This window comes from Solea solea, chromosome 13 (assembly GCF_958295425.1).
Source record: "Solea solea chromosome 13, fSolSol10.1, whole genome shotgun sequence".
Classification (NCBI taxonomy): domain Eukaryota; kingdom Metazoa; phylum Chordata; class Actinopteri; order Pleuronectiformes; family Soleidae; genus Solea; species Solea solea.
Window position 1 is genome coordinate 9,531,372 of NC_081146.1, and position 15,467 is coordinate 9,546,838.

Genomic DNA, 15,467 nt, shown 5'->3' on the forward strand with positions numbered 1-15,467 from the left:
ACAACGCTAATTCAGCCACACCTTGAACTGGCTGTACCCTATACCCCCACTCTACTCACTGCAATATCCAGCATCGCTTTTGTAATAAGGTGGTGTATTTAAGCTGTCAAAAGCCCCCGTTACACAGTGGTTTGGTGAAGAAGCTGCTTTATGGCACCGTTTGCAACTAGTGCTGTCACAGTTACTGCTGCTGCTGCACTCCTGCATTTCATCAGTGGCTGGTGCCTGACTGCATACAGGTTTCACAAGATAGATCTTCCTCTCAGGGCCTTTAAGGTGTCTAATGTAATTGTTATATGGTTGCTGCCACACAGAAGACCCCACATAATATAGCTGATGTCAGGCTCTGGATCTAATGTGGCCTTTGAAATTGAAAACCACATTATTTAAACTGTATGTTTTAAAATCCCTGAAGAGTGGGGGGTTAACATAATCTTTTACCATGACATTAAAGGGACAGACCAGGATATTTTAAATGTGGCAGCATGGGGAAGTTATACATAGTCAATGTGTCTTTGCCGCCTGTGCTGAGAAGCAGTTGAGGGTGAGTGCAAGCTCAGCAAAACTTTGCTGTGACCATGAACCACAGAAGAGACACATTTCTGCCATTTCACAAAAGGTTCAACTAATAATATGTGCATCAGCTTAAATGCACAGTATGTAATGTCTCCTTCTAACGGCCTCTCCAAAACAATATCACTTGACAGCGTGGGATCATAGGAAATGCTGTCTTCACCACCATTGCTAATGAAAATCTATCACTAACAAAAATCTATGACTCAATAGTCATAGCAGGGACATGTCAAGTGAATAATGTCATTATAAGGTGACCAAGATTTCCCTTTTTGTTAAAGCAATCTGGTTTGATGGAGTAACTAGTTTATAAAATGACTCACAGTTCAGTTTCCTGTTCGAAGAGGCTGATGTATCTGTATGGCAAGGTAGAGCAACAGCATTACTCGTAAGACACCACATACTCAGCCAAAAACATTTCTAACACTGTAAATTCATAGAAATTCACATGTCTATTCAAAATGACAACTATGTTGTTACATTATCTGCACCAACTTTAATGCACAGTGTGTAAGGGTGTCTCCAAAATCTTAGGAAATATTGTCTTCACCACCATTGCTAATATATCACTGTGACTCATGGGGGTTTGCTCCAGAAGTCATATCAGGGACATGTAAAGTTTTTTTTGGTAGACATTTTATAAACTACTCACCAATTCACTTGTGGATCCTCTGCTGCCTCCATTAGTAGGTTGAAATGTGACATTCTGTTATTACAGTCTTTGGAAGTGTGTGTTCAGGCTTACCTATGCCACAAACCTTTAGATGGAGGCAGGAGATGTCATGTGAGCTCAACATTGTCAGCGGACTCTGGTTTGGGAGGGAGAGATTGATTTGTAAAGTAATATAAGGTTCAGTGTCCTGTCACAAAACACTGAAACTGATGTAGATATTTTTAGGTGAGCCATTTTTTGATGCTGTCAGCAAGTTTAAGTTGTGGGCATATTCTGTTTTACATATCAGAACAATTTGACACCATTAAAATGATGCATTTTGCTGTAAAGTTTGCATATGCCCACAGACAGTGAGTTCTGAAATTGAAATACTTCTGAGAGGAGTCTAGTTAGACAGCAACGCAAGTATAAATGCCAGTGTGGGTATATAGTTGGTTTACTGTTCAAATGATTAAAACCATCATTTTAATTTAAGTTTTAATTCCTCTGGGCCTCTGTAATATGGCATACGTCAAAGTTACCACAGAACTACTGTTCACTCATTCGGTCAAGTTTTTAAGAGCCATAAAAAGCTAAGAGCATGTCCTGATTCTGCTCTGCAAAGTAAGGAAAGGGAGAGAGAGAGAGAGAGAGCATGTGTGTAGTGAACTGTGTTACAAGGAAAAATTGGATCTGACCCATTAACTTTACAGGCCCACTCATTGAGCACCAATGCAGCTGGGGTCAGTAGGGAGATTTCGCTGTAAATCTCTATAACGATCAAAACGATAGCCCATTGAGAGAGAGAGAGAGAGAGAGAGAGAGAGAAAATCATAGGTTAAAACACTTTCTTATTCTGTGCAAAGCCATGATAAGTTTTATAAAGGATGTCATCCTCTGCCAACCAGGCAGCTGGACATTATTTTCTTATTTTAATGGTCACTCATTTAAATTCTCCACAAAAAAGTATTTAACAGCTTAACCCATTCCCTGAGAAAACGAGGGTAGCTTTTTTCAACGTGCTCCGCCCAATTTTTAATGTTGTAAGGAAAGCAGTTTTTAATGTGACCTTTTGGGCTGTTAGGTCCATAGAATACTGTCCTATTATACTGTGTATAAAGTATAATAGGACATAGACTTCTGGTTTTCTCCCTGAAGCCAGTCCAGAAGTAAAAAATCTATTTAAGAGCCATCAGGGGGTGCTGGTTGCACAGAGAAATCAGTTTAAATTGAAGTCAATGGGAAAATAAGTTTCTACACTTGAGTTATGACGTCACTAAACATTTTCTTGAGGAGTTAATGTTTTTCAATCGCTAGTTTCAGGTCTTCTTCCATAGCCGGTGTCTATTACTGGTCCATTGAGCTGTTGCTCCAAAACTCAGTACCCAATCAGCAGGCAGCTTCCTAAGTCCCGCCCATGGACAGAACTCCAAACAAAAAACTGGGGAGCGCAAAGAACAAGTCAGGGACAAAACGCAAAAGAGTCGGAGCAAGCGAAATTCCAATCATTGCAAACAAAAAGTGTATTTTCAAACAAATATAATAAAACATTTTCGAATGATTAAATCCATATTTTATTTGCAATTTGTCTATCTGGATTTTGTGGTTCATATTTGTTTTGCCCAATTCATTAAGTGTTGCTTGCTTGGTGAAAAGCGCTGTTTGATCATATTGACACAAATCTAGTAGTTGAACTAAATGTCAATGTTCTGCCAATCAAATCACAGATCTCAACGTGAAGAAACGGGAAGAAAGTGAGTGGATTCTGTGCCCAAAAAATAAAAAATAAAAGAAGCCAGATGTGTTGTCTTGTGTAGAGGAGGTGAAGTGAGAAGAGAGAAGACTCAGTGAACCAAACATTGGCCTCAGACCAGGATGTAGCTCACTCCTCTTGTTTGCCCTGTGGCACAGCAGCTTGGCAAACTTGATTTGGTCACACCTCAGATCCAACCACCCTGTTTGATAAGAGCTGAACCCCTGCAGTGGCCTACATCTGAAACATCATCTAAAACAACCACCCACCCCCCTCTCTCTCTATATATATGTTATCTTCCTCTTTCTTTTTAATGCCAAATCACTCTCTGTAACAAGTCTTTAATAATTTATCTTCCCCAATCATACTCTCCACTGAATAATTGCTACAGTCATTCATGCATCTTATCATCCATTACCTGAGGAGCATCTGCTCTGATAACTTAATCACTGTTCTCTTCTTACCCTCGGCCCTCTGTGGTCTAAATTCCACCATGACCGAAATTGCATATTCGGGACATTTTTTTGGGCAACTTAAAATGAATCATTTTTGGCAAAAAAACAAAAAAACATTGTCCAATGATCTTGAAAGCATGAGTTTACTTTATCAGTTAGCCTCATTTCAAGCACCAGAATTCATTAGCACAGAATTGTGGCTCTAATGCACTTTGCATTTTGCTTAGACAATCAGATATTGTGCAGAGCAAAACCAATCATGTAATGGGTGTAGCCTGGGAATACTGGATGGTCCAATCACCACCCTTTGGCTGACAGTGCCTTTTCTACCTTGACATGTGATTGCTGTTGATTTTTATTTTATCATTAGAAGTCCAAGCCCCTGTTTTAAAGGCTGCTTTGTTTTGTGTAGCTCACTGAGGTTGAACTCTGCCCTCTACTGCTTCAGCTGTTTAAACCTAGTTTATCTTTGACCTTCAGGTATCAATGAACGCTGGGTTAGTGACCGCCTAATATGTTTCTAAACGTACACACGTCCTAAGCAGAGAAAGCATTTCTAACCAAAAGAAAGAAAGAAAGAAAGAAAGTGCCACTCTTTTTATGCTTTTACGATCTTTGGGGGTGAGAAGGTAAATTGTTTCTCAAACAGAAAATGAATTGCTGTTAAGGTCTTGGGCTAATTACTTCCCCTGAAAAACAGATCAGCAACAAATGTCATTACATTACCTTGTAGTATATGTGTGTGCCAGTAAAATACCATTATGTATTTGTGTGACATGCAGACACACACACTAATACACACTGGCCACTTAGTGAGGCAGCAGCGCAGAGGGAATAATTACAGTGTAGGACAGGTCACTAGGTCTGTGGTTCACCTCAGCCCTGAACACTGGAGCTATTCTGGACCTCTGGGAAAATAAGAGGGGCTGCGCTCAGAGGCTGACTTCAGTTAAGAGGCTAAGAATATTAATTACTCATAGGGCAACACAAGAGTGCAGATTAGACTGAAATTGGCGGTTTCGCCTGCAAACGCCATGAATCAGCATGCACCGCTATACCAGGGACTGTGTGCACAGTAGATAACGTGCTAATAAAAGTGTCTGTTTTTGTGTGTTTTCTCCTTTATACATAAAAGTAATTATGCGATTGGTGGAGCATGTGGATTTTACGGTCATATAATGGAGACTTTGTAGTGAGGTAGAAGAGGGGGTTGGGGGCATTCTACTGCATGTTTCAGACCGTGACCAAGACCTGGTTCAGATGTGGAGCTTGTCAAGTGTTCAGTGCTGCTGCTCCACAGCTGTAATGATGGCATTGTTGCTGATAATGTGCTTGTTTTATACTGAACTCAATGTTCAGACATTGACACTACAAAGATATAACTTTGTTTTCCTCTTTGGTTTCATTTACTTCACGTCTCAACCAGTTGTAGTGATCTCATATTTCCTTTTTGTGCTCAAGCTGACAGGGACTTTACTTAACTGAACAAATAACTATATTTTGTAATGTTGTTTTCTTTTTTTTCTTTTTTTTGTAGAGCAGTGATTATGTAACACCAGAATAACCACTCTCACAGGGATTTAATGGTTTCCGAGAAGAGGATATTCTTCCACAGTTACACAAACACCCACACACACACACACACACACACACACACACACACAGGCAGACAAATAAAAAATTGGTACAAATGACACACTTACACCGCTGCCAGTACACATTCCAAAATGTGCCTTGGAATTTCCCAGTGAATGGGAGGGGAGGGGAGAGGAAGGACCAATACAAAAACAACAGATTCATGTCTGAAAAGACATTCACAACAGTGAGTGCGAAGAGCAGACATCTGGACAGCAGAGGACTTTTTTTTATTATTTCCAAAATCCACCTTGGGGAATTGTCACTCTGTAACTCTGACAAAGTTTTTTTTTGTTTTTCCTTTTTTTTTAACTTTCGCATTCAAAATAACAGAAAATATTCACAGTGTTTTGTGTCGTATCTGGTGAAAGAATGGACAAAATGTCAGGAGAGGTGAAGCCAGAGAGTTTGTCGTTGTGTCCTCTGGGCACAGCTGCTGCCCCAGAGCCAGAGCTGCTGTGTATCTTTGGGACCGGAGACTTAGGACGCTCTCTGGGTCTGCGTCTGCTGCAGGCTGGCTACAGGGTGGTGTACGGCAGCCGCAGACCACACAGCTGTGGCCCATTGCCTCAGGGAGCTCAGGTACAACAGAATAAGTGGAATTCAGCTTTCATTTTTACTCTTGATTATGTGTCCTGTGATAGTATTGTCACAGTCTGGGGGAAAAACAAACTATTTTCTCTCTGATTTTAAAGGCTGAGTGAGTTAAGCACTCAGCACTCAGGAGCACTGTGTTTTCATCATACATACTGTGTATTCAAGTAGTGTCTCTGAACAGTCTTGAGTGTGTTTCCATATGTAGTGGGAATGCATGACAATAGTACATTTGGTTTGTGTGTGTTTGTGCAGGTGATGAGCCATGTGGCAGCAGCCCAGTCTGCCCCTCTGGTCTTAATGTGCATCCAGAGAGATCACTACGATTTCCTGGAGACACTTGCACCTCAACTCAAGGGGAAGGTATACATTACTGCACAGTCATGTGTTTTGTGCAACGTAGCAGTCGCTTCGTTTCTAACCGTTTGTCAATTCTGCTCATGTTAATGGCTGGAAGGTGTTGGTGGATGTCAGCAACAACATCAAGAAGAATATGTACCCAGAAGCCAATGCTGAGTATCTACAAAGGTAAAAAAAAGAGAAAAACAATCAAAACATTACACAACAATTTTCTGATTCATGAGAAACTAACTGGTGAAGTAACATGTGTTTGTTTTCCAGGCTGATCCCTGCAGCTCAAGTGGTGAAAGCTTTTAACACTTTGTCTGCCTGGGCTTTGCAGAATGGACCATCGGATGCCAACAGACAGGTACTGAAATTCAGGTTTTTTCGTGTTTTTTCAAATGTTGTTGATAATAAAATGTAGAACTTATCAACATTTTTTGGAACAAAATGCTTATTTTTCTGGTGACAGATGTTTTTTTTCCACTGTGTTCACATCTGTGTCTTTGAATTATGTAACTCCACGATTTCTCTTAGAGCTAAACTTCTTTCTACTCTCTCAACATGTGTGGAGTTTATTTTTTTGATTTTTCAATTTGATTTGTTTGCACAATCCCAGAGGACACATAAACTATACAGCAATGAGTGTGATGTGGTGGGAATATGCATTTAAGTAGTGTGGGTATTATGTTGGTGTATTTTAAGCAAAATCACAGGTGTTGACAGAACATTGTTGTTTTTTTACTTGTTTGTTCAAGAGATAAAGGGAAAGTTTTTCTTGCATCAGTTCGCTTTAGCAGCTCCATTTGCAATGACCCACAATAGATGCAGCTAATGAAGATATAACGTTTTTTTTTTTTCTCCTATTAATAATGGGACACTGTGGTTTCATGGTAATAGTTCATATTCAGAATTTTACATCATGAGCCACTCTTAATAAAAGAGCAGCTGAATTTGGTATTTCAACAGTAAGGCAGTATCTCTTTTATGCATTTATGTGAAATCCTCTCAAGATGAAACCATTCTTGCATCATTCACATGCATCAATAGAAATGTATAAATATTAAAAAAATAATAATAATACATTATCTACATGTATGTTTTCATGCTTCAGGTGTTCCTGTGTGGAGACAGTAAAGAAGCAAAGCAGGCCGTTGCAGACGTGGCCACCAAACTGGGCTTCACTGTTCTGGATAGAGGGGCTTTGTCTGTAGCCAGAGAACTTGAGGACTTCCCCCTGCAGCTATTCCCAGAGTGGAGGCTGCCTCTACGTGTGGCCGTTGGCCTCACTGCCTTCTTCTTCTTCTATGTGGTCCTTAGAGATGTCATTTATGCATATGTTGTCCAGGGGAAAGACATCTCCTTCAGGATCATGGTGTCTCTGGCAAACAAGGTAGACTGATATATTTATTGGCTTTTAATTAAATCTGTTGCACGCTGTCATTACAATAATCTCTTCTGTTGACCTTTCAGGTGTTTCCCATTGTGTCGCTCATTATGCTGGCACTGTGTTACCTACCTGGTGTCGTAGCTGCCTTCCTTCAGCTCTACAGAGGAACCAAATACAAGTAAGACATCAGAATAAGATGGATTTCTATTACTGCCTGAACACAAGGTGGACACTTTCAAGTACATTGTATGTTAAAGTCTAAAGCGTTTGTTTATTCTAGGCGTTTTCCCAACTGGCTGGATCGCTGGATGCTGTGCAGGAAACAACTGGGACTGCTGGCACTTGGATTTGCTTTTCTTCATGTGATGTACACCCTCATCATCCCCATCAGGTGCAGTTTGTAACATGTGCACACATGCCTCTATTTTATTTTTTATCTGAATTCGCCTTGAAATATTTTTTTTAACTTTCACCCGAAACAAATGACAGTTTTGAACTTGGAAGTATTTGTGAATGTAGGTCAAAGGAAACTACTGACAGTTACAAATACTGTCTAATACCAGCCCATTTATAAAACCTACCATGATGAAGCTTTTAATCTTACATTTTTAGTTGGAACTATTTGAAAGAGGAGGTGTTATACTCTGGACTTTGTAGTTTGTGTTGCTATTATACTGAGATTGTGTAATTTACTTCTTCTACACTCACTAATATAAGGTTGATGGACACCATTTTTTTAAATGTATATTTAACTTAAGTGCAAGTAAAAATACTGTGGCAAATCAGTTAAGGAGTTTATTTGAAGCGCCTGTTGTTATGTAATTTCTTTATTCAGTTACTCCCCATGGCTTCAAAGCTTCAAAAAAGCATTAAAAACACAGTGATCAACCACAGCATCAAAGGTCCAGTGTGTAGGAAATGGTGACATCCTATGGTGAGACAGCAGACTGTAACACACAGAGGACTCCTCTGCTGAATCAGGAAACTATAATGAACTTCACATACCAGTGTTTTCTTCTTCATTTGTGTAATGAGCTCTTGCTTCAGCAATTACACACTTACACAAACGTCTTATTGTTGTTTTTATGTCTGACAAATCCTGTGATGATTGACATTTGGATATGAACGGTGAGACTGACAGTTGATCTTACATATTAGCAAAGTGAAGACATTTTTATCTTACTATATACAGTAGTACTATATATATATGTATATGACCAGAAAATGTAGGCATAAAAATAATTATCCCTCCTTATACTCGAAAAAACACCAAAATGATTTGATAAGGACTAATGCTTTTAATTCATCTATTAGAAATGTTACATATAATTACTAAATGTGACAAGGTTATAATTGCTTGAGAAGCTGAAAAAGAAAAGGGTCAAGTGCTGAATATAAACTGTCAAAACAAATCAAAAACAAAAGAGAAACAGCTATTAAAATTAAGAATCTGAAATGTGTAAGCATTTTTTGTTATTCTTCCCCCCAGATATTATGTGAGATACAGGATTGCTGACATAACCATCTCAGATGTAAGTCACAAACACAACTGTGGTTTTATGCTTGCTGTTTTGTACCTACATTTGTTTTTAATAAAACTTAAAATTAAAGAACATGTATCAACTTATCCAACAGTACATTTTAATAAATATCCCGCTTTATTTACTGTCTCTTCAAGATCAGGGAGAATCGGACGCGCGAGTTCGACAGTACCACGGCATGGAGAACTGACTCCTACTACTCTGTAGGGATTCTGGGCTTTGCTACGTATCTTCTGCTGGGAATAACGTCTCTCCCCTCAGTCAGCAATGCTCTCAGCTGGAGGGAGTTTAACTTCATACAGGTAAATACTGGCAGGTGTGTGGATATCTGTGCAGTACATCAGCATTTGGCTGAATTTCTGCTTCATTTTAACATGGTGACATGTTGGTGGTCAAAACTAGGAGGAAGGAGGCTGTGGATTCTATGTTAATGGCATTCACTGGTGTGGTCTCCCAGGTTTATCACTCCCGCACATGTTGGTGCTTGTGAGTGCTTTTACTGGAATTAATAAATGTGTACAGATATCACATTTCATTATGGTTTTCCAAGAAACCTCAAATGACAAACGTTTTATTTTCTGACATTTTTTAGACCCACAAATTAAGAAGCTACACGTGTGTTCATTCTCAATTTAGATTTGCACTTAAATCCTACAACCACTTAGCAAAATGAAAAACACCAAAAGCCTCAAACCTTTTGTGCCCAGTGTCTTTGGGACAGAAAAAAACAAACAAAAAAAACCTGAATAGTAGACAAGCACATTGCCATTCATTTAAACGCAATTTCTGTGATATTTCATGAGCCAGCGTCTGATGAAAAGAATACAAACAAGCTTATTGGGAAATTTAATATGGAACAGATGATTATCTCACCTCTTCACCGTGGCCTTGAAAAGCTGCAAATGACAACCAGATTGATGATTCAGTTAACTTCAGGACACATGCGCTCAATATTAAACAGGGTCACTTGGTATCCACTTAAAATGTGTCCTCTGGAGATACTTCAAAGTGTGTTGTGAAATTTCCTGTGTACTTTCCCCCCGCTGCAACCGTTTATGCTCTAGGCTGCTGAGGTTTATTTAGTGCAGAGGCTCCAGGACCTTTAAGCAATGTGGCTACTGGTAGAAAAACAGTTTGTTCTCATCTTCACACCATGTCCATTAGCCAACATTCAAGCCATGACTGATGAGGATGACTCAGTGACTCCGCTCAGATGTAAAATAGTGCCTGTTACTCATATTTCTACCTTTTGTAAGCTAAAAAACATCCTTCAAGGTTGTTTTTACTTTGTCAGAAGGAGGTGTTCTGTGAGTGTTTACCCCCTTTTTTCTTCACTTTGACCCTTAATGTTGGCCAATCAAATATATAAGTGAACTCACCTCTGAGAACAGGCTCATTCATAAATGCAACTGGGTCATTTCAAGATCATTTTCTTATTCCACACACCTCCCGTTTACTCCAGCCCAAATTAGAGCAATGCTTTAAATGTTAAGTTATTCATCAAATGTAATGTGGGGTCAGATGTTATCCTTGGGCACAGTCTTAACATTTTGGAGCTTGAAATTAGATCTGTGTTTATAAAGTTTATAAATTGAGTTATGTAACTTAATTATTTTTTCTTTTTCTTTTTTTGTGTGTTTCCTCCAGTCCAAGCTGGGCTACCTTACATTGCTCCTCTGCACGCTTCACACCTACCTGTATGGCTGGAGCAGGTTCCTTAGTCCCTCTTCCTATAAATGGTACACTCCTTCTGCCTACCAGCTCTCTCTGGTGTTGCCCTCTCTCGTGTTGGTGCTCAAGCTGTTGCTCCTGCTGCCCTGGGTGGACCGCAGCCTTACCCGCATTCGACAGGGCTGGGAGAGGAGGACTGATCCAGAAGAAGCTAGCACGGGACTGTTGTTGACATAAGGTTTTTAGAATTACAGTCAGTAAAAAGAAAAATCATCAAGTCAGAATGGACTATTTGACATTAGTATTTTCTAATTCTTCAGGAATAGAAGCAGAAGAAGAGGCTTCATTTCCACTTCCATTGTAAACAAACTTCACATTTTTTATAAAAATGCAGCAATAACAAAACAAAAAAATATCACTTTTATGGGAATCAGACAAACCAAGAAGTCATGATCGGATCAACGATGTTGACGATCGACATATACCAGCCCACTTGTTTAGAATCAAATTTGTTTCTGAAAGGGCTGTATCGGGTGACAGCTTTCAGATTGGCATGACATATTTTTATTCCGATTACTTGTGTGCATGTAAACATGGCTCATTACACTCAATCTCATTTCACTCTTTGCCCCTACCACTTAGCCCTACCCCTCTGTTTTGGGCGTCCTTATACATGAGATAGAGGGGGATCGCAGATGCACACTTGAATTTGAGGGCTATGAGAATTTTCCCAGTTTAACTGAATCCAAGGGAACTAGTATTGGTGCTGGAAAGCCAACGTTGGTTGTGTAGCTACGCTGAATACAACAAAACTGGTTTGCTATTAAAGAAACCTGCATTCAGGCATTGGTGACATTTGCTTCACCAATGAGGTTTCCAATTTGCTTCAGACACGCTCATAATAATTTGCATAGTCCACAATAGTCATAGCAATATAGCAACATCTGATAATGGTTTTTCATTTTCTTTTTAAGATTGCATGTTGAATTGCTGGCTGCGTAAATAAAGACTGGTCATGTTCTGGTCATGAAGGGACAGTGCCAATCCCAGCTCATTGTTTTGAATGTGACTACAGGGACATCAACTGTTCTTATCTCTATCTTATCTGCCACCCAGATAAGAGAGATGGCAAAGAGGAAAGAAATTGAGCTTGTAACTGGAGGGTCACTGGTTAAATCGGAGGATGGGTCAAGGGCGCAGATAAATGCGCCCAACTTTTGTGTGTAATAAGGATGGGTTTAATGCAGAGGTCAAATTAACTCTCATTAATTGGTGTGTGTACAAAAATAATTAATTGTAATCTCTTTTTTACTGCTGAGAAGACTGCCTCTCTTTATGGACTCATGTTGAAATGATTGTATTTTATAATCATAGCGTGTACAGTGGCATGTGCCATGTTTAATGGTCCATACAGATGCTGAAGACACATGTTAAAGTAGTTGTGCAGCATTCCAAGAAGCTGCCCTTTTTCTTCTTAAAGTCACATAACAGCAACTGTGACAGACTCCTATAACATCAGCAGCAAATGTTTGACTTTGTCAGATTTTGGAGTTTCTCGACAGCGTTAAACTACAGTGCATGGCAGCGTTTGTTTACATGACATCTCTCTCTTTTGTAAATGGTGTTTTATTTCAATTGTTTGTCACTACATTAAATGCTCTTCAAATAAACTTCCTTGTAACCGATTGTCTTGTGTCTGTATTTACATACGAATGTATTTTCTTCTAATGAACCAGTAGTGTTTGCTTATTGTTGAAGTTTTTACTTTGCCGCAGTGATCTTTAATTTCTGTAACTTGACATCTATCTTTCTAGTCAGTTTGGTGACACATTCAACACAGCAATGTAACTCTCAAACCAGCAACTAAAAAAATCAGTTAACTACACATTTGTCACAAACGACAATGGCTATTTCAACAGGATGATCATTCTGTTGACACAGCAAAAGTGATTGTTCAAAAATTGTAGAAGTAGATAAAGGAAGGAAACTAGACAATTGGCTAAATGAGGAACTTCTGAGATTATAAAGGTCAGTACTATTCACTGTCTACAAATCCTCCAGTGATCTCAAGGTAAGAGCTGAACCTGCAAAACTGTATTGAATGGAATGTATTTGTAATAAAATGTATGTTTTCTGTGTAGTCTATGTTCAAGGTGAATAAAAAAATATTTGAGTAGCAACTAAAAGAATTGAACACACTGTTTTAAAATGTTCAAAATGTTTCCCAATGGTATTTCTTGTCTTATTAGATGAACCTTTTGCTGGTGCTGGTGATGCTGACAGCATGTGCTGCAGATCCACAAGGTAAAAGAAATTAGACATTATGAATTCAACTGACGGGATATCAAAAGTTAAACACCAAATTTAAGTTTTAATTAGGAAGAATATTTCACATGGGTTTGCCTATGTTAATAATTCATAATCATCAGATTTGAATGACCAATTAATCCTGATTAAAGTAGAAATTCTACTTTTGATTAGCAAAAAAACACTGACATCAACTGCGCAACTCAATTCTGAACAAAACAACAAGCAAATTAAACCAACCGAAAAGCAAATAATCATGTCATAGAATGTCTTTTTATAGGAACTTTCCTCCATAGTGGATTTAACTTTTTCTCACAAATTGTAAAAGATATAGCAGCATTATCAGCACTAATTTTGCAAATAAAGAGACAGTGGTTTACTGTGAAAGACTGTCACTTAAATTTTTCGTGTTCATTCATGTGTTCAGGTGTTGAAGATAAAGATAATGATATGACAAAATAATTGATGAATAAAAAAGGAGTCTCTGTCTTTTCAGATATGTCAGGAAAAATGTTCAACTTCCCAATGCAAAGCAACAGAGCTTACGTGAAGCTGATTACAACACAGCGGGAGTTCAGGGCTTTAACCGTCTGCCACAGGTATCACTGACTGAAAGAACCCACTGTAACTGTAAAACAGTAGCATGAATGATAATTGATTTTATTGTTTTTTGTAATACCTACAGGTCCTTTACAGACCTGAAAAGAGATCACAGCTTGTTCTCCATGTCCACGCCTACTCATGTCAATGATTTCCTGATTTTCTGGGATAATGCAAATAAGGAGATGGAGGCTCATGTCAGGGAAAAAAAGGCAGAATATGGAGGGCGGGACTATAAGCTAAACATGTGGCACTCTATTTGTACAACATGGGACTCTGCATCTGGAATTGTACAGCTTTGGTTTAATGGACAGCCTTCAATCAGAAAATTCCTTAGCTCGGGATCAACCATCAGTGGAACTCCTATAATTATTTTGGGTCAGGTAAGGTTCTATTAATAATCAACACGGTGCCAATGTGGGATTTATTGTGTGTTGTGTATGAATCTCTTTACAAAAATATAACTTGTACTATCTTTCAACCTTGGCAATCTCAACAGGAGCAGGATTCCCATGGTGGAGGATTTGATGCTAACCAGTCTTTGGTTGGTATGATGATGGATGTCCACATGTGGAACTATGTCCTTTCATCTTGTGAGATCCAGAAATATGTTGACGAGCTAAACTTCAGTCCAGGGAATGTGATCAACTGGAGCGCACTGGAGTACCAGATTTTTGACAAAGTGCTGGTCGAGGACAAAGTCACAACATGTCACTGAAATTTAACCAGACTGCTTATACTTGTTTTAAAAGAGTATGATCCATACACTTGCATTTATGTAAAATGGAAATTGAAAAGAATGTGTTGACCCAGATGTATAATGCTTGTTATAGAAAGCTTTCTTCATATGACTTCTATCCTTGGCTGTGCTACTGATTTAAAGTTGTAATGAGACAAATATTGCAGATGATATTGTTTCTATATTTAATGTCAGTTTACAATTTATTATCTGTTGTAATTTTGTAGTTTTACAAACACCTTAAACATCAAAATAATCAGAAAACGAATCAAATGTGAAAGTTACTTTTGTTTTTAATCTATGTCTCATATCCCTCTCTACATCTACCAAGATACTTATTTACCCTGCATAAAGCCCACCCCTCACAAAAGGGTTTTTAAATGTTACTTGATTTTAAAAAGGTGGAAAACCACAGACACAACAGACTTTCTAAATGATATTCAATGGTTTTTAACCCTGAGAAAGCACAGGCCAGACAATCAGTGTTAGAGCCATAGAAAATATAAGGCTTATGTTTGCATTTTTTGTGCTTAACATATTTTGCTTTAATTTATAATAATTAATCAATAATGTTTATTCAGTTAGATAAGTTTTATTATGCTCTTATTTTGTCGTGCTATCACAAACTGGTACTGCCGTAAAGCACAGCTTGTTGTAGTAAACTGCAGTAAATGAGCCATGTGGGCACCTGTCGGCATCTCTGCATCTAATTAAGTTTCGCAGCAGGACGGGAGCAACAATTTTCTGACCGTAGCTCTCATTTAGGCATTGAAAAACTTATTTTTTCCTTCAATTAGTTTTAGGTGACAGACCTTATACCAAGAATTTTGCTTGACGACTTTTATTTTTGTTCAATGTGGATTACAGAGTGACAATAAATCGCTGCACTTTCTTTTACGTCTGCCTCGTTTCCTTCATGGATTTTCTTTGGAGTTTATTGCCTCACGAATAGCACGAGTACAGAAACTTTACGTCCTGCAAGAGCGGCAAATAGGTTGCCACTTCAATCAGGTTAAGACGCAAGATCACACACTTGGTGTTTGATGAAAGCATCCACTTTCACATCATAAACGCAATCTTTCTCACTTTAATCGAAATGCATCATCTGACCGCTCATTTACCGCGCAAGCCCGGAGCGCAAACCCGAAACGCAGGCCAGTGCGCAAGCCCGAGCCTAAGCCCGAGCCTGGTCCGAGCCTGTGTAAAATGATAGAA

General features: G+C 38.8%; 2 protein-coding genes across 2 annotated transcripts; both read left to right on the forward strand.

Moving 5' to 3' along the window:
* The first annotated feature begins 5,209 nt into the window (after window positions 1-5,209).
* On the forward strand, window positions 5,210-12,292 carry LOC131471975 (metalloreductase STEAP4-like). The gene is made up of 10 exons (XM_058648813.1): window positions 5,210-5,650; window positions 5,918-6,025; window positions 6,120-6,190; window positions 6,284-6,371; window positions 7,119-7,397; window positions 7,478-7,572; window positions 7,675-7,785; window positions 8,884-8,926; window positions 9,073-9,237; window positions 10,583-12,292. The coding sequence occupies exons 1-10, from the start codon at window positions 5,441-5,443 to the stop codon at window positions 10,841-10,843; spliced, it is 1,431 nt and encodes a 476-aa protein (XP_058504796.1). The 5' UTR covers window positions 5,210-5,440; the 3' UTR covers window positions 10,844-12,292.
* Window positions 12,293-12,657: 365 nt separating this feature from the next.
* Window positions 12,658-15,149, forward strand: LOC131471400 (C-reactive protein-like). Its single transcript, XM_058647928.1, has 5 exons — window positions 12,658-12,677; window positions 12,856-12,910; window positions 13,410-13,512; window positions 13,599-13,896; window positions 14,013-15,149. The coding sequence occupies exons 2-5, from the start codon at window positions 12,856-12,858 to the stop codon at window positions 14,229-14,231; spliced, it is 675 nt and encodes a 224-aa protein (XP_058503911.1). The 5' UTR covers window positions 12,658-12,677; the 3' UTR covers window positions 14,232-15,149.
* The last annotated feature ends 318 nt before the right edge of the window (window positions 15,150-15,467 follow it).

What these genes read in the sequence shown, in the direction of transcription:
- LOC131471975 (XM_058648813.1), top strand. Translation starts at nt 5,441, where the DNA reads ATGGACAAAATGTCAGGAGAGGTGAAGCCAGAGAGTTTGTCGTTGTGT. An exon ending in TGGTGTCTCTGGCAAACAAG is followed by an intron (nt 7,398 to 7,477) that starts GTAGACTGATAT and finishes TTGACCTTTCAG; the next exon opens with GTGTTTCCCATTGTGTCGCT. An exon ending in ACCCTCATCATCCCCATCAG is followed by an intron (nt 7,786 to 8,883) that starts GTGCAGTTTGTA and finishes TCTTCCCCCCAG; the next exon opens with ATATTATGTGAGATACAGGA.
- LOC131471400 (XM_058647928.1), top strand. Translation starts at nt 12,856, where the DNA reads ATGAACCTTTTGCTGGTGCTGGTGATGCTGACAGCATGTGCTGCAGAT. An exon ending in GCTTTAACCGTCTGCCACAG is followed by an intron (nt 13,513 to 13,598) that starts GTATCACTGACT and finishes TAATACCTACAG; the next exon opens with GTCCTTTACAGACCTGAAAA. An exon ending in CTATAATTATTTTGGGTCAG is followed by an intron (nt 13,897 to 14,012) that starts GTAAGGTTCTAT and finishes CAATCTCAACAG; the next exon opens with GAGCAGGATTCCCATGGTGG.